This window comes from Rhea americana, unplaced genomic scaffold (assembly GCF_003343005.1).
Source record: "Rhea americana isolate MKP2758 unplaced genomic scaffold, rheAme1 scaffold_230, whole genome shotgun sequence".
NCBI lineage: Eukaryota > Metazoa > Chordata > Aves > Rheiformes > Rheidae > Rhea > Rhea americana.
This window is the reverse complement of record NW_028186347.1, coordinates 1,242,574-1,265,950: the sequence shown is the minus strand read 5'-3', so window position 1 is coordinate 1,265,950 and position 23,377 is coordinate 1,242,574. Positions and strand designations below refer to the sequence as shown.

At 43.7% G+C, this 23,377-nt stretch overlaps 1 protein-coding gene across 1 annotated transcript in view; it reads left to right on the top strand.

The window, feature by feature from the left end:
• Positions 1-23,377, top strand: part of NFIA (nuclear factor I A) — a 229,749-nt gene that overhangs the window by 142,190 nt on the left and 64,182 nt on the right. The window contains exons 4-6 of the mRNA XM_085306080.1: positions 6,442-6,516; positions 15,144-15,261; positions 17,834-17,961. Coding sequence (XP_085162206.1) covers positions 6,442-6,516; positions 15,144-15,261; positions 17,834-17,961 — 321 coding nt within the window. The remainder of the gene's footprint in view (positions 1-6,441; positions 6,517-15,143; positions 15,262-17,833; positions 17,962-23,377) is intronic.

Sequence of the window (23,377 nt, the reverse complement as noted above, 5' to 3'; positions counted from 1 at the left end):
AAAAAAAAAAAAAAGATCCAGCCTAGAATTGTATTACATGACTTTAAAGTCTTAAAAGTGTTCCTCTATTGTCCTGACACGACATGCCCCGGACGGGCTAATTCGTTCTGTTGTAGGCCACAAAGGATGTGCTGGGGCTTCTTACAAACTCTGCTAAAGCCAGGTAGGCGAGCGTCAAGGAACAGCGGCGCCTGCGACCTGAAGCCCAGCCTTCGGCTCGTAGGAAAGCGTGTAATTTGTCTAAGGTGYGCTATTGCTGCGGCATTAAAATTAAATTGGAAATAACAAGCGAAAACAGAAGTAGGAGCATTGGTTGGGCAAAATGAGAGAGTTGTGTATCAACATTAATGYATAGTATCTTGCTTAAACACTCCTATATAAAGTCCATGAATTAAAAATGTGGTATAATTTACCGTTAAAGGTTAATCTTGTACAAATCTGAAGAACACGTTTTGTATGAAGGAAAAGCAAACGAGGCCGTTGCAACAGCTCTAGGGGTCTATATTTGGGGTCTGTAGGTAAATGCAGATTTCATTACAGGTACACATAGTGTTAAGGGAGCCTGTGGCCTGTATACAGATCTGTTGTGCTCTCTCTTTACTTGGCTTAACTGGAGAAGACATTCCCTTGGATAGAGTATCATAGGCTGGGTAGACATTGCAGCCTGRGATAAATAGTCTCTTCAACTGTTACATTTAAAAAAGAAGGGAAGGCAGCGTATTTCCTCATTTAACGTAAATTGGATTTAGGTTTGGCAGATCCCTGTTCAGGAAGCTTGGAAAGTTTGTCGCTGCGGATTTGTCGCAGTTTCCAGAGCGGGAGAGTGACCACATGCCTTTGGGTGAACTCCAGCGCTGGTGCCCTGGGGCCGGGTAGCCCAGGAGGAGCGGGAAGCCCCGGGCTGCTCCCAGCCCTGGGGTGCTCCTCCCGGGCGCCCTGCGGGAAAAGCGGGGTGCGTCTCGCTCCCCGCGCGTGCGGCGGCACGCGGCCGCTCTGCCAGCCTGCCCGCAGAAGCCGAGGGTTGCGACTTCCTCCGTGCCCGCCTGGGCCCGGTAGCCACATCYGTGCGCGGGGATGTGGTTTTGGAAGGCAGCGCAGCCCCTGGGGCTGCGATTGTTGGGTCAGCCCAGGCTTAATGAACTCCTCTTCCAATTAGGCAGAGCATAAATTACAAAGGTCTGGGTCGAAGCACGTGTGTTCTTTTTCTTTTCTCTGGAGAATGCATGTTAGGACTAACTCTGTTGCTCCCACACTCCTAACGCTGTACAGCCATGGAAAAGCTCATCTGTGGGGGATCCTCAGGGTGATCCAGGTTCCCCGGGGYAACATCCTCCCTCTCCAGGCCTGCGTGTGCTCGGTGATATGGCATTWATTTCCTGATCAATATTATTGCTGCACGTTGTGAAGCATGGGATTATCTAGATAGAGGATAAAACCAAAAGGAATCAAGTTGCACTTTGAGTAAAGAGGGCTTTTCTTTTAATCGGGCATTTGGTTAAGGTAATAAGCTTGAGACCCTAATTGATTATTACTATTTTAAGATTTTAAGGTGGCTATGTATAGTGAGATGCTTGACATGGAAAAGGCTTTAGAAATGGTCTCAAGGCTAGTCTTGTGGATCTGTCATGTAACTTCAAAATACTGTAAAAAAATCAAAGTCTTCCAAAAAGCTGTTCGCTAAAGCTTAATACATCGTCACGCAGACTGTAGTGCAAGAGAAATAACTGGATTTGGACTTTTTCATCTTCAAAGGATTAACTCTTCCCAATAATTATTTAAGTTTGAATTTCAGGAAACAGATTGCGTCTCTGTTTAGAAAATACCACATATATTTATGGTGCCGTCTAACTATTTTATAAGAAAAATAATCATGTTGGATTACATAAGTAAACCTGCTAATTAAATAACAATAATACCTTGAGCACCCTGAAAACATCTTCTGATACTCAATTAAGGAACAATAACCCAATGAACTTTAACCTGTAGACCATATTCAGACTTTCTACATAAAAGTAATTGCATCAGTCATGATTTTCTCAAGCTACAACACAAGCTCTTGATTGGTAGATCAACATCTGAGGCTCCTTTTTCAGCATTAATTGGGAAAGCAGACAATACTCTCCCTGTAAACTAGATTTTAGGACGAAGGTTAGTTGCCTTTGTACACGTTTACTCATTGAAATAGGAATGTTTGCTTAATAATTCAAAACAAATGGCATTAGACAAGAAGCCCTAATCCTGATTTCTCCTCTGCCAGTGTAAATTAGGAGAAAATCAAGAGAAATTCTATTTGGTCAGTGTAGAAAGGCTTGTTTAAAACTTCTGTGAGATCAGAATTAGGCTCCAGAAATTCAAGCTTTTTTTTAATTGCTGCTTCTTTACTGGCATCGAGAAGAAGAATATGTAATCTGCATTATGAAATTTCTCCGCAATTAAAGCAGTCATCAAGTTATGGCAAGACGTTTTTCTTGTGGTGCTTGTTATGATGGTATTGTATATTGTTTCTACACTACACCAAATATGTGATGGGGTAATGGTATATTATTTATTAGTTAGCATCCTTATGTGCTTTATTCAATTTGGGCTTATTAGTCGGTTTTTTCCCCGAGGGAAAAAACGTTCGTCCTTGTGAGTCTGACTCAAGTGAGGTCCTGTGTGATGACATAACTCTCAAGGACTTAGCTGGCCTTAGATTTGGGTTGAAAGCAATGATTCAGCAAAACGTATAAGTACCTGCTTAAACTTTCTCAGCCCATCTCAGAGCAAATAAGCATGTGCTTTAGACAAGCATGTGAGTAAAATTAAGCATGTGCAGTAACTGCTTTGCTGAGTCAGGGCCTGCCTTGGTAGCCAGGTGTCTTAATTTGTGCCCAGAATTCCAGTGAATGAGCTTTGTTAGTTTTTATAAAGTAAGAATTCTCTAATCCTCATTTTGAACACCTGCTTTACTACCAAAATGTGACGATAGCACAAAACTGGAGAGATAACCAGATTGCATTACAGCAATTTCAGTGTCCTGTCTTTGGGATATTTAACAAAAGTATCACAGTGCATGTATTTCAGCAAAGTATGCTGTATGAAAAGTAAATCTTGCAAGCTTTCAAGATGTTTAATCATCTTTTCAGTAACGGATCTCTTTACTGCTAACATCTGCATATGTAATTGCTTAACTTTACCTATTTTTTTCTCATTCAGAATTAAGTGGAACAGCCAAATTGATACAATTTTTACATTCTGGCCTTCATTAACAGGCACAAAATGTTTGCTTTTACATCTTTTGTCAATCTCGCTATTTCCCAACCATTCTTCTTTTACTTATTTAGTTTATCCAGTTTATGCCGTTTTGTTGTTGCATTATTATCACTGTTTGGAAGACTGCTGAGCAAAAAACTACAGTCTTAGGCCYGAATTTTGCAATCTGAGCCATACGGGCAAATCTAAACTTTTATGGAGTTCCACTGAGCTGAGAATTGGCATACCAGCCACCCAGGGAAATGAGTTCAGCACACACCTCCTAGCCAAGGGCATCCCTCCTGTGAATATCAAGATGTTATTAATGATTGGCAAGATTAGCCCCTGATTTCCTAATGTTTGTARGCAAATAACAAAATGGCAAATTGTGAAACTCGCCTTTCATTTGTGAAATATTTATTTTCACTAAAGAAAGATGAAAATCTAATCACTCTCATTGTGTGCTGTTGTTTAATGATTACTATTACCTGATCACACATCAGAAATGTTCCTACATAAATAAATGGACATTTCAGGCACACTCAGCAAAATACGATTTTATGAATAATAAAGTTAGCAGGCCCAAGCTTAGCTTAACCAAGTTCCCTCATGCACTCTGGGACCTGAGAGCTAGAATGCATTGAAACCCATTTCGTTGCTGTTGTTACCTGTATTTGCTCGATTAAGGTAATATTGTTAGCCGTACTACGGTCGTGTTTTTGTTGCATGATTACACAGGGCTCTAGACTTTCTCTTAAAGAATCAGCCAAATGTTTTACCTTAACTGTAACTTGTTTTTAACTTACGTATTTAAGTTTCGCCTTCAGTCTTAGTGTGATAGGAACCTGTTTGAGAAATACAGGTGGAAGTGGACACCAGAGCAGAGCCAATATGGTGAGCTGTGAAAAAACAACACGTGACAGATGGTCATAGTATTGCTGAATGCACTTCTGGAAGTTGCTCAGCCTCGATYGGGATGAGCACAGTATGAGAATTTATATAGCATAGACTGGCTTCCCCACAAAGGGCTCAAAACTGCAGAGCATTAAGCATCCTGGCCCTGCTCCAGCAAGGCACTTAAGCATATGCTTAATTTTAGGCACATGAGTGGTTTCAGTGAAGACCTAAGAGAATTATTTTTAATTCACAGATCATTTAATTCAATAGGCAGGTCTGCTGCAGCATATGAAAAGTAGATCTTCATATTAAAAATACTTGTGAAATTGTCAGTGAACAAACATTGTGTATGGCCAACAACCATTTCTAAAAAGCGGAATGGCGTAGTCATCACCTTTATTATGGTGGAATACAAAACATATCAGGCAAAACCGTTCACAATTATCTGAGAGCTATTTCTAAGTTGAAAATAAGGGAAAATAAAGACTTGTAMGAACATTTTTTCATTTGAAGTAGAGAAAAATGTATTCTCTTGATGTAAATAAAAACCTTGTTTGCAGATTGAAGAATTTGTTTGTGTTGAATTTCAGCATCAATTTCAATATTTTATAGTACATTTATCTACAGCTGGAGCATGACAGATTTGTGTATATTTATATGTTTGTGTACATAATACATATGTATACACACATACACAAGGATGCCCAAAGATATACATATACACAATTTGAAAACTCATCATTATTGCTGAAGTAGAAAAACATGCCTGATGTAGAAACTTGACTCAAGTCTGCTAGCTTAGCAACTGCATTCATCTGGCACCACGGGCTCTTCCCAGGAACGGTGAAGTTCATCTGTGCGGGAAGGAGAATTTGCAGTGGCCTTGGCTGCAGATTAGCTGCTGACCTCTCTCCAGCTCTCGCCCAGACCTTTCTCCAACATGTCCTTTCTTCTCTCTTTCTTCTGCAGCCTCCCCCTCTGTAGTTCTGAATGCAGGATGCATTTGTTTCACTTTGCGTGCTGTAAGCGGAAAGAGTTTCTTTTGAAACAACCCCAAAAGAAAACCAAGAGAGCATATGTGCGGCTTACCTTAGTCATATTGCTCAGGTCGCTTTGGGAAGGGGCTCAGATGTTGCCAGGACGAGCACGGGTTGTGAGAAACTGCGCTGAATCTAGGGAGATGGTACCAGATCTGACAAGCAGGTACCTGTGGAGCAGATGGTGCCCCTCCGAAACATGCAATAGTATTTRTGTGCGTGCATTAGAATCAGTGACTCTAAGTAGGACATCCTTAAAAGGTACGCCACTTATCCTGTGGACAAGTAGGACTTTAGAGTTCTTTTGATAATCTCTTTATCCTGAGATTTCTCCTTTGACCCTGATTTCAAAAGCAGGAGGTCAGCCTGGCCTGCCGACTGCAGACCTCTAATTGAAGTCCAGGGATGTCCTGCGTGAACCTGCGTGTCCCACTCAGTGCACGGCTCCGGGGTTGCAGCCTGAAAGCTGCTCCTTTTGTAATTGATCATACCCGTGAAAATTAAATGAACATTTGGTGGTAGACATGTTTTCAGAGAAGAAGGAAAATACTGTTATGTAAAGTGTAATAACATTTTGATACAAAGTGTAGAGGCATTGCTTGCACGAAGGAGGCAGCATGGGAGCTACACCCTGCATCCTAAAGACATTCCAGAGCTCAAATTCAGTACTTTTCTTATGCAGAGATTTATTTTTCTTTTCCAAAGCTTGTTTTAAATGTTAGATTTTTTTTACTATGGGAAAGGAATTCATTTTAAAGTAGTTTTTTCTAACCAGCTGCTATTTTAAGATTTCCCTAGTGTAACCTTAGAAAATGAAGCATACATCTTTAAATCTTGTTTTGTTTGAATGAATGGGTAGATAATCCTGATCAGATGTTTCTTTAGAGAATAATGTTTAAAACGATTATAGAACTTAGCTGTCCTGTCTGTTTCCTAGGTACAGTATTTTCATTTCAGTTGTGAAGTCATTAGGGGTCATCCAAGGTAACCGTTTATTAAAATAGTCCTCTTTTGTTTCAGATTTCCTGTTGAGATGCTTTAACATGTAAAAATCTCCCTGCTGATGTGTCATGTTAGCTTTCCTAACCTCTAGATAGAAACCACAAAGCAGCCTACATAGCTGTATGACTAGTTACCCACCTACATAAACAATAATTAGTGCTAAGTGGGAAATTAGATGGCACATTTTAAATCTAAATGCAACTAAAGTATTTGAGAATACTGTCATTAAATGCTTAAAGCTAATCGCAGTTCTCTCACTCTGTTTGTTTTGTAGGACATTTGGGCTTCCAGGACAGTTTTGTCACATCAGGTGTTTTCAGTGTGACTGAGCTAGTAAGAGTCTCACAAAGTAAGTATCATTTTGTGGCTGGTTTATGTGGTTTCTGGAATCCTCATTTTTTTCTTTGATTCTTATCATGCCCCTTCCCCAAATCAGAAACAATGTTTTGAAAATTGAGTGTCTCTTCACCCTGCTTCACTCCAATGGATAGCGTTTATTTGCTACATCTGTTAATGTAGAAGAAAATAGTATAATGTTTTTTTTTTAAGTTATAATCCTGCAAATGTGCCTGTGGTAGTTGACAAGCCAGTGTGGTACTCAGATGAAAATGGGCAGACTCTGTAAGTGCAGCAATATGCCTATGCAGATYAGCTTGCAGGTGGATCCCTTGCAGGATCCAAGGGCTGTATTTCAACCAGGCCTCTAGAAATGACAGCACACGTGCACGAGGTAGGTATTTTTCTTGTGCCAGTTTTGTGCATCGCATTCCTCCATGAGATGCATACATGTGTTTGCACACCTGCAATCTGATGAACCTGTAAATAATGCCAGCAACTATACCAACTTCAGCTCTGAAAATCTCACTTACTCAAAGACACAGCTTTGCAAGGCCTGCAGTTTCCCTCAACTGTATGGAGCTCTGTCTTTCAGAAGGATTTGTTTTTTGACCTTTAAAGAATGCTAATGCCCCCAGCATGAATGACACACTGCAGCATGATCATTACAGGCTTGTCAATACTCACTAAGAACAGTGAATTAAGAGCACCTGTCACCACCCTGTTCCATTGATCAAAGGTGCATTGATTGCGCTTTGCTATGACATAATCCAGAGGGTCCAAGGAGAGAGTCTGGGCAGTTCCTTGGAGAGAGACTACTGCTAAACTAGGGTCGTAGSACTAGTCCATTGTGGAGTTGTTCTGCAGCTAGTGCAGAGCTATGCAGTAACATCACAATCTCACTAATTAGCACTGCTACTGTTAAATCACTCAACTACATTTCACTTTAAAACCTTAGGGCATGTGCCCATGACTGTTTAGTGCAGCCAGTGACAAAAATGGCTCTGCTCATAGAAGTATGGGTATTTGTGTTTGGCTCTGCACACCCAGTTTAAGTCCTTCTGGGGACGGTACGTAACTGGAACACCCYCAGCCAGAGAATGTGTTTTTGAGTCTCAGCATAGAGTTTCTATAACAATTTTTCTGTTTCATCTTTCACAAAGACTTGCACAGCTGTCAAACCATTAAACCAGCTTTCTGTTGAAAAATAGGATACCCCTAAGAAAAGCACGGAGAGAGGGAGATACATGGTCATCAGAAATACATGCACAGGGGAGAGAGACAGCAAGAAAACAAGTCTGAGGCAGACATTGCTCCCCAGTTGAAAACTGGTGGGAGTTTCGTTAGAAGAACAAAGTCAAGAGGACTTAGAAGTCAAGAGGAGCTGCTGAGCGCTCAACACATTCAAAGATCCGTTCACTTACTGAGGTGCTTAAATAGGGACTTKGACAACTAACTCACTTTACTGTAGTACTCTAACTCGCTGTGTACCTCCAGCCATGTTGGACAAAACCAGTTTTCCGCCTCGCTCTGAATATCCCCATCTTATGTCACTTTATTTCAGGGTGAGACCATAAGGCTTTTGAAGCCYGGAGGACTCTCCCTCCCCCTCTGTAAGGCATCCCACTTTACCACAATCTTATCTCCGCTGTCGGAGCACTACACATCAGAGCTGCCTCTGGACTCTGTCAGCCGTGCTTCATGCGTGCACAGCACAGGGCTGYTAGAAATACCCGGGTTCATGACTTACAGCCTTCACAGCCTTCCTGCGAGTGTGGCATTGACCTCAGGAGCGTCACGCCTCATGCTTATTAATTTTCCATGATGTTTTATTGTAACAAAATGAAAATATTGTCTACTGAAAATCCTAGTATTCAACACATTTTGCAAACGCACTATGCACTGTGTATGAGGCGATCCCTCTGCTTGCCACTGGAATGCACAACCTCTAAGGAGCAGGGCAGCTGCACATAGAAAGAGCAGGACAGGCATTACCTACATGAGGAATAAGCAAGGAGATGTTGGTAGGCAAAAAGAAAAGATTCAGCTTTTATCTTTTCCAGCCAAAAGGGCGTGCATTCTTTTTCATGGGCTCTTTAATAATCCTGGGAGGTCAAGACCTCAGTTTTATATCCTGTCCACAAGCCAGCACCTCAACCAAAAATAGTGTCCCCAAAGCATATCGGGATATCACTCAAGAACTGACTCAGAGGGAAGAGTGCCAGTGACTGAATTAGCTACACTGCTCTTGATAGCACCCTGGATTTTCCTTGGAGATGCCCCAGACATGTACTGACCAGCTGTAACCTTATTTACTCCATGCAGTCTGAAAAGTCCACAGCCTGACATGGTGTAACTACCCAGACAGACATGTTTAGTGTAGAGTCTACCAACAAATTCCTGGTGAAGTCAGTATGAATTTACATACTAATATGCAAAGAATTATTTAGCATAACAGAGCAACAGATGAAGTGCTGTGTATTTGCCTAAATTGCTATGTAAGACTTCTTTTAAAGAGCACCCTTCCCCATATAACCCTTGCTGGGTTGTTTATGTATGCACCATGGGTTGCTTTGGTGCTGGGGAGCTCAGCTTAAGATCATCCAGCCTCACCAGCAGTTATTAGCAGTCTGCACCTTGAGTAATCAAAATGTCTATTGTTTTTCTTTGTAACAAGCCACTGCATCTTTAAAGGCAATCAAGGCTAGGGAAGCAACATATATCCATAGTGGGCCCTCATGTTTAGTCTCCCATGTCTTTCTGAGTGTGCTCTGTGCTTTACAAAGAGATCGTCTTTGCGTATGCCCACTGTCATTCTTTCCATGCATGATTTCGATAATATGATGACAGAAATATGTGATTTCCCACAGTTTTAACTGGCTTTGGTTAGCTGCTGTTATCTAAAATTAATCTTATTAGATATTGGTGGTGGTAATTTTGTGCCAGGTTTATTTAGTGAACTTCTGAGAGGTCTACATGACAAGGAGTCTCAAGTAACAGGCAGATGTCTCAGTCATGCAAATTTGGGGAATTAATTAATCAAGCAAAAGGTCAGCTATTATCATTATCTATCTTATCCATCAGTGCCGATCATCACAATTTCTTTGAGCTATTGAACAAGTCTAGGCTGCTCTGGTAACAGAAACCTGCTTTCTTTAGTTCCGTAGCTGTGGGTTCTCTTTCAAAACATAACCCAGCTTCTGAATGTCTCAGAGCCTATTGAAACAGAGAAAGTAGATCATAAGTGCTCATCTGAAGAATAGATAGTTTACTGTTCACCCAGTCTGACGTGGATATTGCACATCATGTTGCCAGTTCTCTTCCATGCTGAGCGGACMAAGGATGTGAGCTGCTTTCCCAGTGTTTTCCGTTCACCCCTGCTACAGAGCAGACCCCTTTGGATAGCGGAGATTTCATTCTTCCGTGTGCAGAGGGGTTTGGGCTGAGAACACAAGGCTCAGAAACAGGGTTGGGGAGATGTATATCGATACGGCTGGTCAAGCCTGAAGCTACTTTTTAACTACTCCTTAAGGAAGCTCTTTGCCCTGTGGTGAGGGCAGTGTGAAAGCAATGCATTTCCAGTGTGGGTTAGGGCTGGCAAGAGCTTCGGAGGGTCTTGGGTCCCATGGGTCCATTGGAGATACACAGGTTTTGTGAACTGAGTAGCCAGATGTTGACCAAAGAAAACCTTCTCCCTATCCAGCCTTGTTAGGAAAATACTGCCCTATCTCCATGGCACTGGAGACCACTTGCTGCAAAAAGTACCAGCGGATGGGAGGCTGTGATGACTTGTTCACTGGCATTAGCATGCAGTCCTGTTACATGAGAGCCCTCACTTGGCAGAGGTGGGCAGGCAGTGGCCGGCCGGAGCAGAGACAGCAGCAGGAGAACGTTATTCCCCCGTTAACTTCAAGTCTGCACCACGTACTCTCGCAAAGAGAGCTGCTGGGAAGATCTGCTCTCTTGGAGGACCTTCAAGCAGCCAGATAAACTGCGCTGCCCAGGATGTGAAGAAAGATTTAGGATTTATGAACATTTGCTAGAGCCAAATCAAACACATTTGTTTTGTGCTGTGTTATTTGTCAAAGTGACATCATTCTTCGTACTGATAAACAAGGGAGTTCTGACTGCACCCGGGACTGGAAATGCCACACTCCATGGCATGGCACTCCATGGCACATGCCACATGTTAGCTATGTGGAGCGAGCGGCTGTGTGGAGCAAGTGGGGTGATCTTTGATCCTTTTAACGATCCTCTGAAACCGCAAGCACACAAGCCCACACTGCAGTTGCACCCCAAATTTCTGTATTTATTCAGAACCGGCTACGCTAATTATTTTTAATTTATCTTTAAGCTATCGGTGAAGCTATTTCCACAGAGAACAGGTGATCTTGTGGCAAAGGCATTTCGAAAAGCGAGGGATGCTGCCACAGCCAGGGAGCTGGATCCGCCGGGTGTCGGACCTGCGGGCAGTGTCTCGGCGCGGTTGGCGGGCGCTTTAGCAGTGCTCGAGCGTTGAGTGCACGTGGCTGCCGGCGTGCCTGAGCCCGGCGGCGCCGGGCTGGGAGCGGGGCTGGGACCTGGCGCTCGCTGCTGCCTGAGGCGGTGGAGCAAAATCGGCTGCAGCCCGGGCGAGCGCGGCCGAGGCGAGAGGCCGGGGGACGGGCAGCGCGGAGGGTTAAAACCAGCCGCGGGCCGGCCGGAGGCAGGGAGCCGAAGCTGGGAGAAAGACGGACAAATGCTGGAAACGAAAGTAAGCGCCGGCGCTCGGAGCGTGGCTGCGACGGAGGAAGCGCGGCTTCCGCCCGCCTCTCGGTGAAGCGGCCGGCTGTAGCCTAAACAAGACCGCTGCGAAGTCCTCCGAGCCCCGCCGCGGCCGAGGGCGCCGGGGCCGAGGGAGCCGGCCGGGGCGCTCCTGCCCCGCAGGCGTCCCCCGCGCAGCGCAGCGCGCCGCTTTCCCCGAACRGCCGCCCCAACGCTTTCTGCTGTGCTAAGCACTACAGGAGTGAAGGCAGTTAAAGTCAGCAGCATGAAAATTAACATTTAAAAAGATACTCTGTATCCCTTAGCAAAGCACTGCTATCCAAAACACGCTGGGCTGGGGTATTAGAGGAAGAAGGGAAAAAAAAAAGATTATAATAAAAAATAGACTGCAGGCATAGAGTGAGCAGTTGCCGTGACCTTGCCTTTTGTATGCCATTACACAATTCAATGGCAGTCCACTCAAACCTTGCTCTCGATCAATATCCTATTAAAGCAGCACAAAAAGTCTCTATAAACTTAGTGGTTAGCTATGTTTATAAATGGAACTCAGCATAATTAGATGGTCAATAGCAGGCTGTACTTGTAATTTCAAAATGAACATCACACGTTTCATATCTGCTGTATTGGGCAGAACCTCTCTGAGCGCGACGGCACAGCGCGGAGGAGACGAAGCCGGGCGAAATCCCGGGTCCCCCCTCTCCCAGCGGTGGCAGCGCTCCGGGTTTCCCTTTGTTCGTGAACTCGCGACGCAGGAAAAGGCTTATTAGTCAAATGTCGTGTTTCTCCCATTTAACCTCAAACACATCATCGCTTCGCTGCAGCGTCACACATGTAACGATCTTAGTCATACCCCAGTCCCCTTGTAAAAACAAATGCATAAAAAYTGGGGGGGGAGAGGAGCTAAGTGTTAGCATGACTGCAGGAGAGTGCCGTAGTCCAAGGAGGACAAGTGCCAGCCTGGCTCGTTTTATTCRGTGGGTTTCCTGTTCTCTAATTCAACACACTTTTCAAAATAAATATTCCCACCGAGTTAAGTCAGAGGGGTTTTGTTGATTTTCTCTGTCATTTTGCTTGACGTTCGGGGTGACCGTCGGAGCGAGGGGCTTTGGCGAAGGGGGCCGCCCCGTCCGCTGGCGCGGTGCCCGGCGGGCCGCTCGGAGGSCCTGCCCCACGGCAAGGCTGAACGRGGAGGGGGGGACGGGTCCGCGGCCCCGGGAGCCGCCGCGCTCCCCGTCCGGTCCGGTCCGGGCGGGAGGAGGGCTGGCCGCGGCGGGGTCCTCCTCCGCGTGTGAGACGGGCCGGGGGCTTTCCCGTACCAGCTGCCCTGGGCCTTCTGGGCACCTTCCGCTCCGCCGTTCAGCTCTCGTGCCGCACATCAGAGGTGGGTTTAGGTCTTTAACCCGAAGAGGCTCTTGAGCGCGGCAAGGTGCTTCGGCCCTGGCGAACAAAGCGTCCTTTGTATTTGCTGCCAGGGCCGCAGTGGCTTTCTCGTTACCCCCTTCTACTTTGCGGTGAGCTTCCACGTTACCAGCAGTTCCCTGTTCCTACCCCACTGCTTTTCTGGAGTTTTGTTTTATTTTCGCATGGGGCCAATTCAAGGGTTTGAAYGAAAATGTCCAGGGTTTTGGGAGAGAATGATTAACAGAGGGAGGTGAAAGGAAGAAGAGAAGCACAATCCGGATATCAGCGTTTTCTTCCATATCTGTTTGGAATAAAGCCGTTTCATAAATCTTGCAATGGCTAGGAAATTCACTGTGCCTCAGAAAGACACAGTGCTTTAATTTAGTGCTTGCCTTTTTATGTTCCCGTTTGGAAAATACTATGCTTAACGTGCAAGTTAGGCTTTGGAAGGTAGAGGGTGCAGAGGAATTGATCAGCAAAGGGTTTCCAGAGCACAAATCTGTTTGGCAAGGAAGTTGCTGAAAACTGTGGAGTGGATGCTGCAGAGAGTACCTTTATGATTGATTTCCATTCAAGTCAGACTGACTGCAGTGTGGTCATTTTTCTAACCCATAACTGCTCACACTGCAGCAGTCTGCTATCTGCAGGGTGTCTGAATTATAGCAGTCCATGTCCGTGTTACCTTTTACACAAATTACTTACACTGGTTTCTTTTTGCATGCAAATTCATCAGTTTTACAGCCTCTCGTAGATGCTGTCAGGAAACTGTGGCAGAAAGCACAGATTGATAAAATGAGTTAATTTTACTATGCTTATTTGTTCTTTTTTCTTTTTCTTTCGTTAACACGCTCTCTCAGGTACCCAGTGTACAGGAAGCATGTTATAGTTACAAGCAGATAACAAAGGATTTGAGTGTTCTTGTCAGAAGTTACTTCCCAGCCTAATTCCTTTTAATGATCATTCCAGATTTTCTCAAGTTTTAATAGTGGCGTGTACTTTCCATCCCGTGCGTTTAAAAGCCCGCGGCTCTCCAGGCCGTTCCCTTTCTGTCTCAATGACGTTCCTAAAAGATCCTCGCCAAACAACAGCTAATAGTCCGGTGGGGACGGTGCGGCAGCTCCAGAGCCACGTTGCTGCTCCGTTGGACCTGACGCTGGGAGCTCCTTCGGGCTCGGGGTGAAATCCTGGCCCCGTTGCAGCCGGCGGCAGCCCTCGCACAAGGCCTGCGGTTCAGCCCGGGCACGTCAGCTCGGTGATACGAGCTGTCCTGCCTTCGCTTCCTCGCTCCTGCCGTGCCGGAGTGGAAGGCTTTGCCGTGCCCTGAAAACGGGCCAGCTTCTCAGGCCCGAGGCTGAACTTGGCTCCGCGTCCGCGCGTGGCGAGGGAACGGCTTCGCCTCTCTTGCTGTGAATCGGGGCTCCCAGACAGTGCGTCGCAGGCCAAACTTGTGCATTTTATTGTGTAGTACGTTCTTCTTCAGATGCCTCCGAAACGTGGGAGAAAATCGTGATCTCTAATCGTCAGCTCCCAAAGTTGTGTTGTCCTGAAAATAGCACTGGAACAGCAACACTGGCTGTAGGATCGTGTGCCGCGTCGGGCGTTCTTTGTGAAATACATTATCTGTTGACTTGAACATTGAATTACTCTGCTCCTTTTCTATTCCCAGAAGAGTACAGCACATGGGAATGCACAGACTTGTGCCTGCAAACTTTAGGGTGTGGAATTAGTAATGTTTTAATGTAAAGAAAAGGCTCTAGGACATGGAAATTAAAGTTATTTGTAGTCCTTACAAAAAAACTTCACTGCTGGGGAAGAGGTGAGAGGTAAACAGTGGAAAATAGTTGCTGGGTAACAGTTTTTGTKAGACAAATGTCTCTAGCTTTGATTTAGCTAGAGGAGAGGCCAGAGGGAAGCTGAGATGCTCGGGAGCAGAGAGGAGCTCAGGCATCTTCCTACTTTGATACTTTCTGCACGGAGCATGTGTAACCTCTGTGCGTGAGGATGTACATCATGGTGTATACCAACAGTCCTGAGGTGTACGTATCCCTGCCTGTGCTGCTTATAGATTATGCCAAGCACACTACAGAGATGATGCAGCCTATTTGTAACTATACCAATATAGCAATCCGATCCTAAAAAAAAAGCAAAAAGTTTCAGTAGATGTTAGAATGATAATAATAGAAAAATAGTGCTTAAAGGAATTGAACAAAAGTGTTGCCATAACTGTAAATTCTATAAAGAAGGAATATCTTTGGAGGACAGTAAGAAAGAATCTATGTCATGGAACGTTGTATTGATAAAATTTACATTTTCTTGACTGCAATACCAATTACCATTAAGACTTCTTAATTTCCACATCCCACCTGTTCTCATCCCAAGCTAAATAAGCTCATGAGGAAGAAAAAAGCAATTTTGAAGTGCAATTCAAGCATTATTCACATGACTTACTGACTGCAATCTCTTTTGTTTCCCCAGCACCAATAGCTGCAGGAACAGGCCCTAATTTCTCCCTCTCAGATTTGGAAAGTTCTTCATACTACAGCATGAGCCCAGGAGCAATGAGGAGGTCTTTACCTAGCACATCCTCTACCAGGTAATTTAATCTGTGCCTGCGACTGGGTTACTTGGAAACCCAGGCAAGCATCATTATTCATTTGGGAAAGTTACCATTGAATTATTTGACAAGTTGTTTGAGGGCCTCTAGGTGTAGAGCAGCCTCAGATTCACCAAGCAGAAGGTCTGTCTGGGTTGCTGTTAAAGTTCTTTATTTATATACAAGCTTTGAAGAAATACTACTGCATCGACCTATATAACTTCTGACTTGTGTCTCAGTGTATCAGGAGTAATTGCATGGGAGCTGGTGGAGTTCCACTGGTGCCAGAAGAGAAGTGGGAGCATATTGAGATGTATTGTTTTGTCCTAACAGGAAGGTCACTGAATATTTGTAAGGAGACAATAGCTATGAATATTATGGCTTGGATTATGTAGGAGGAAAGAAACCCAGAATCTGCTAGACTTAAGATTGACTTATGTGCATTCTTTATCTTAAAAAGTCTTTTCCACGAGACTAGCATGACGTCAGCGCCTTGGCCTCTAATGCATCCTAATTTTCATGTACCTTTAAGAATTTTGTGACTCAATGATTTGAAAATTGTGAATTTCTAATGCATGTGACTGCCCAGGCTGATTTTGATTTTGACTTAGATGCTAACCATCAAAGATATTTTTTGTTTTTTACCCTGTCCTTTTACTTTAACCATCCATAAGATTAGATTTATAAACAAGCCCAGTCACTCTAGTAGTTCTGAACACTGTTAAGGAACTAGATTGATTTTTTTTCCTCTAAAGCCAAAATAGATYGCTTATTTCAAAGACATGACGAGAAAGTYTAACTTCAGCCCAGGGTTCTTTTACATTTTTATCTTAGTCTGCAGTGCCACCAGCTTTGCAATAAGCAAGCACACATGTAAAAACTCTAAAGTTTGAATGTAGCTGCTGTTTTTATTTTCTATGGAAAAAAAAGAGAGGCTCTTAGCAATAACTTCTTAGCCTGTAGTTTATAGTRACTGAAAGAACATTCAGCATCTTGCACTCAGTTTGCATGAGTCACCATGAAGCTTGGTGACTACGATTCCCATTATACATCAATTAAAAAGTTTGTGCTCTTTCTTTTTCATGTGTAAGCTGGATACCATGTGTACAGTGCTCATCATTAGCACAGTTCTCAGGTAGAGTTTAGTTGTAACTCCAAGAGYGAAAAAGTGAGGTTATTAGTGTTACTTAAGAGCTCAGTTGTCACTCTTCTACTCTTCTGCAAATAGCTAGCCCTGATAAGGAACTAATTATAAACAACATGGATAGTTAATAACTTTAATAATATGTTTGTTTTCCTCTCATTAGACTGTTCCCAGTCAGAAAAAAAAATATTCCTTAAATACACAGAATCAGCGGAATTATGAGGCGGTAATTATACTGCATGCACACAGTTTCCCCTACTGACGTGTAGCAGTGCTCTACCTGGGGGCCGGGCCAGCCCCGCGCTCCAGCCCTACCGCAGGAAGCCGTTCCCGCTCTCACCTGCACACAGCCCGGCGTGAAGGACTGAGGAGAGGCTGCAAGCATTAAACCAACAGAAATTGCAATGGAATATTTTATGTCCGTTAAATACGTTTCCTCGGCACAACGGAGCCTGTTCTTGAATGCCTTCAAACTTAATAGAATACAGATTTGGGAAAAGCAGTTAGCTGACCCAGCCTTGGAAAAGTACTTAAAAGACAAATTCTTGGTAACATCCGCACGCAGCCTCTACAACTCATTACAGAAAATAGAGCCAAGTTGAGTGTCTTTGGCTTTGGGACTTTCTTCCTGTCCAACTACCAGAGTCCAAGTCAGGGACCACCAGAGACTACGGAAAGGGCTCTTCTGTCTCCTGAGCCTTCAGTAAGGGAATCCTTTAGTGCTGACATTGGTCAGAGATACCTGTTGGGGTAGGTTTATGCTTGGTGGCATACATCGATAGAATAAAATACTTGTATAATAATGTGAGAGTTTGAACCAAGAATGAATTCTTCCTTCGCTCACTTGTCTAAGGCTCTTCTTCTGGGACTGAAGCCAGGTTAATTTAATGGCTAAAGTTAAAACATTAAAAATACAAATTTTGGCTGATAAGTAAGTTCTCTTTCAGAATAAGCTGTGCCAGTATCAGACAGTTACAATAAGGCTTAGCTGTCATTACTGTATTTATTCAAATGACAAAAATCATGCAATACAAATTAAATTATCTTTTTTTTTACTTCTGTGTGCATTGAAAATGTCCCACTTTTTCATCTATAAAAGCCTAAATGTTAAACTATCTTCTACTTAAATTAAGGAGTGTTTAGGGAGTCAGTTTGCACTCAATGAGAGCTTATTTTGTCTTGCATTGAATTGTAGCCGTTTAGGCATAAGGTAAATCAGGAACAAATAGTAGATGCTGAGATGTTGGATGCCTGGATGGACAGGATGGCCCTGCAGGATTTACACCTGCCTCTTCTCAGGGCCTTAAATCCGTTATAGTTTCTGCAAGCAAGTTAGTCTCATGCAGTGCTAACAAGTTATGTCCCAGCAGAAGTAACTTTGCTCCTTTCCATGTATACAGYATTTATGATGTGTTTTTATCATTTCAGCTCTACAAAGCGTCTCAAGTCTGTGGAGGATGAAATGGACAGTCCTGGTGAGGAGCCGTTTTATACAAGCCAAGGGCGCTCTCCAGGAAGTGGCAGCCAGTCAAGTGGATGGCATGAAGTGGAGCCAGGTAAGCCATGGCTTTCAGGAGCCCAAGAACATTATCTCCAGTTGCTGTTTTGTTGTCAGAATATGCTGAATGCATTATAGAGAGGTGATCAATTAAAAAATCTTGTAACTTCCTCTGAGAGGAGGTCAGTGTAATGAAAATACTGTAGTAGTTTTTTTGCTTTTGCAGCTGTGAATGTTTCTGTAATGTGTCACTTCTGTATTTTGGCCAAACATCTGAAGTATTTAAATAATGCAGCAAAAGATATGCTGTCTTTCTCTGTCAAAGCTTCCAGATTCAATTTTGGGACAGCGGTGACAATTGCCTAGCAAAAAGCAGTACTTGTCTGGGCTGTGCCTCACAGGTATAATGTTTAAATAAACGTTCCTAAACTTTTATAAGGTAAAAGGGCATTTCAAGTGTTGTACAACACTTGAGCTCACTTAGTAATGACTTTTTAAAAGACCTATAGAAGAAGTTTATTCATCTGTAATATCATGAAGCTCCATACTGAAATAGATAATACTGGGTATTAAACCTTATAATGTTTAGGAAGCAGTTCTTCTGCCTTTTCTTAGTTAATTTTTTTGTGTGATCTTTCTTGTTGGTCATCTTGTGGTTTATATTACATACTTACCTGTCCATTGATCACTTTTCTTGATATCACCTGGGTGCTTAATACTATTGGAAATATTTTTCTTGGTCAGTAGTACTTACATAGGTGACATTAATGCATCAATTTTGTTACAGCTAAATATTCAAATATTTTTGCTAATAAAAATAGTAGAAGTCATATACTTTAGATGAACGCAACTAGTATTTTCGTCTTCACCTTTCCAGTGCTTCAGAAGGCCCAAAGGATCTTTTGCAATACATATTCTTGCCCTTATTGTTTGTTAGGATTTAAAATAATATGTTTCTTGTTTGAGTTGAAACAACATATGCTTGTCCAGGGTTCTGTGTATAATGACCTATACCGTACAGAAAAGTAAATTCAACCTGAACAGCATTAAAATCAGTTCTTGGGCACTTGGCCAGCCACCTATATCCTTTATCATGTAGGAAACATACCCACAGCCTTCTCCAGAGACCCTGTCAAACAGCTGTGCTTTACAGCCTGCCCAGAAAGTCACCAAATTTGGGCTATTCCAGACTGGGAGGGGACTGATTCCGGCGCCTAGRAGCCCTTGGAGGATCCCCTGCCAGCTGCCCTCTCTCCTCTAATGAGGAGGAGCCAGCTTGTGGGCCCTTATTGACTGCAGATGTGGCGCTTTGGCAGGAGGAGAGGGTGGACCTGCAGGCAGACGAGTGCCAGGCTTCCCGTGACTGCCTTGCCACAGCTGTCCCCAGGGCTCTGGTGTTATCGGTGAGGTGGCCTRCTCGATAGATGCTAGGGGCTGTTTCCTCTACCAGTGCCAGTCTCCAGATGATGTAAGGCAGAGCCTCACCTTGTACTAGGCTGCTCATGGAGCAGAAAAGCATGAACAAAAGCACCGTGCCCATCGAAAGGGAGAGATGGCRACCTCCTTTGCGAACACAGATGGTTAAAAGCTTACTGGGTCACTTCTGTTACATCATTGTCAGACTGAGGGCTAAATTGCCCCAAAGTTTGGAGTACTCTTTCTTAATGACAAACRTTATCTGTTCGTTCGACAGCCAGAGGTTGGCTATTAATTCTGCTGTCACTTCTGGTTGTTTCCCCACACGTGGTCATCACAGCTGTCTCATCCAAATCCTACTTAGATAGTGGCACTGAACTGCTGAGCTGGCAAGAGAAGTATCTAATGCCTTGCACGCACGTGGGTGTGGGTGGGATGGAGGACTGAAGCACCTCCAGCACTCTTGGCTCTATTGAGTGCTCATCAAGAAGAGGTAYAACTGCCCACGCCAAACTTTCTGAGGTTCTCTGAGAGGCAGGAACAAGGCAGAGAAGAAACTTGCTTCTTCAYGACCTTCTTCACTTACTATCGAAGCATCCCAGATGAGCCTAGTCTTGTCCATAAAATGGCAGAAAATCACTTTGCAACACAAGGCACTGAAAGCAGGTAGCAACTAGATATAGCTCAGATTCACCAAGCTRTCTATCTGTCCCTACTGCAGTTGTGAAGAAAAAGTGCTTCATTCTGCCCACATGGGATATTTTTTYGAACGGTCTTTGACTGTGTCCATGCAGCTCCACCCTGAGACTTGTCCCATGGCTTTGCAGCAGCCTCTTCTCTGTATCAGTGTCTCAGCTCCTCTATAAAACAGGGTCAGCTGCGAGAGCATGGCTGGGCAAGAGGTTACCTAAAGAGCCACACTTCATCAGTGGTGAAGGACAAGAAAGTATTGAAGTGTCCTTTCATGCCAAGAYGAGGATGGTATGTCACTGGAACAAGGCACTCCCTCCTAAGTAACAAGGAGGGAACGCATCCTGCTTTGATGCTGCACGCAGTTCTGTGCTTTGCCTCGGAAATCACGTGGGTCTAATATTAACATTTGACCCTTTCTATTTGACACGAGTGCTTTATCTCCATGAGTGTAAAATGTTTTATTATTCTTCATCGAGGCATCTGCCTAGAAAATATATTGGTCATCTGAAAGCCGTACAAATGGTGTTAACATCCCATATTAACTTTTGCCTCGCTAGAGTATTCTTCTCTGGGAGGGGGATTTCGGAACTCTACCCTGTTTCGGATGCATCCTTTCCCATCTCCCCTGTCCAGAAAAAGGCCTTGTTATTTATTTCATTTAGAAGCAAAAATGATTGCACAGTTTTAACTTATGGTAATCCATGAGCTTCAATGTTTCCCTTTTTCTCAGTGAAATTCACAGCAGAAGTTTAAAGACTAAAACCATCTTTATATTTGACTTGGCATTTCTTCCATGTGGTTCGTTTTATGCTGCGTAGGATAATGCAGGGTATCAATGGTGCAGAATGATGCTGATTCGGAAGGCAGGCTGGAGTTTTATCCTGTGCTGGCAGAGAGCAGCGAAAGCCAGGTTTCCAAACCCCATAATTAAACCCTGTCCTTGGGGTCACTGACCAAACAACAGGAGGAGAAAAATCAGGCTAAGAAAAGGAAGCGTAGACCTGTCTGTGGGATGGCTGTTCTGCCTGGGAAGGAAAGTTCACAGCGAGGAGCCAGCAGCCAAACTCCCAGCCCAGTAGGATCCCCACCAAAGATAACAATATATCCTTTTGCTTTATTGCCTTTGGGTAGATTGCTTTCTCACAGCAGATTTATCCASAGATAGCTTCCTGGCCAGTATACCTTGACAGGTTTCTGGGAGGGAAGGGGTGAAGAGTCTCAGGGAGGCTGCCTGTGTGTGCCGCATTTGCTAAATTTTGAGGTTTGCACATGCGAGAAAGTGGGGAAGATAAAGCCCTCTGTGTTTTCATATACGTGCGGAGATAGAGCAAGTGCTCATGGCACAGAGGCCGTGAGAGAGTTATAGTAGAAGATGTTGGCTGAGGGAGTGCAGGAAAATTAGGAATGTGGTCTACATGAGAGGGGGGTTGGAGAAATGGCTCACTTGAAAGGAGAACAAAAACACAACATAGCAATAGGAGTAGGGAAAAGGAGAACATTTTAGACCATACAGAAGGAAAAAATATACAGTRAAAGAAAAAAAGGAACAAATTCCAGAAAAATGGAGATTTGACTTCCTAGAAAGGAAATATGAAATGGAATATGTGAATTCCTCTTAGAGAAAGAGAGCACTCTAGGCAGAGGGTTATTTACCGCCAGCCGTGACTACTCACTCTACATCTGTCTCCATTTTTTCCTTTTGAACCAATTCCCTTTTTGGATACTTTCTTTCTGCTTTGCTTCCCTGTGATTGCCCGGGTAAGTGGTCTTTGGAGGGCAGGCTGTATACTCAGAACATATGTGCAAACTGGCAGGAGAACAGAAGAGGACAAAACCACTCTGTGTGCTATTTAGATTAGGCAGTGGATGCTTCCCCTGTGCCTGCTCTTGGGGTCTCCACTGCATGCAGAATGCAAGCCACACCTATTGTCCATCCATAGTCCTCTTGGTTTTTGTATGATAAAGCTTTGGGGCTTGGAGCATCCTGACRTCTGTCTCATGTGGAGACTTCGCTGGACTTAGATCCTCTATGCTTTGCTCACCAGCAACCTGACCTTTCTGTTCTTGGCACTTCAGACCCATCGTAATGACCAGAGGACTCAGCCTTGAGCCTAGCTTTTTTTAAATCTAGATACTTTTTACAAGCAAGGATGTAGCACTCTCCTTATACGTCAGACGTGACAGCCAAAGCAAAAACCCACATTAATTCCGTGTTCCTTGTACTGTACTCTTTGAATCTCACATCCATTTACCTGCACTTGAAAGCTCCTGGGGAGCTCTCAGGCCTAAAAAGGCTGGAGTCTGCCAGAAAAGATGAATTTCCTTTCACAACAGGAAGGCTTAGGAAGTAAAACAAAGCAGACATGTAGTAAATTACTTGTGCAAATACCTTTTGCGGTATCCTCCTTACCATTACTTTATCTCAGCACTTTCAGTACATAACTCTTGTTAACTGAGAAGAAGGGCAAGAGAGGATAAAGATGATGTTAGTAAGGAAATAAGGCGACATCACACTGACTTTGAACTCGGGTTCAAATGCTGGCCTGTGTTCAGTTCTGCGGCAGCTCTGTTGTAATGGGGGTAAGCCATAATTAGTGGTATTGGCTTTTGATTCCGTAATAAGGGAATGCACACTGAAAGATTGAGTTAGAATATATCAGTGTTCCACTTGTGCATTTTTCTAATGCATTCTCTGGTTCAGTCCAGAAGTAACGTTCACATTGTGCTCTGTCAGTCATTTTGCAGTGTAGCATATGGATGGTATTTGCCAGTTTTACTTCTGTTGTATTTCTACAGCACGATGTGGAAAAAAAATTTAAGTTGGAAATTCAGAGCATCTTATTAGCTTCTTTACTTAGATTTTCCTGATAGTTGCATTTCCACAAGTTGGTTTGGTCCCTAGAGGACAGTAAACCCAGAAAAGGTAGGAGCTGTTTGCAGTCCTTGCACCGCTTGAGGTTTCTACAGGGACAATTAGCTCTGCCTCAGTYGTGTTCTTGACCAACTTACAGCCCTGCACCCAGGGTGTAGCTCCACTGACAGGCTGCAGGAGCTTTTCATACACAAGCCAGCCACCTTCTCTTGCCCTCATCTCCACCCCTGTTATTCTACTACTAATTACATTGTGCTAAGGTCGTGTGTGTCTTCAACTTGAAAACCTCAGGATCCAAATGAGGCATTCAAAAAAACTTAAGGAATTATTAGTGCATAACACTTGTACTGCACTAATGAAAGACATCTTTACAGTTCCAGGTGCTCAGCAAGTTGATAACATTGTATGAACCTATAATAAGCTACAGAGAGTTCCCTGTTAGAGTGCTGGACATGTCTTTGGTAGTGAAGATCCTATTAAAGTCAGCCCCATG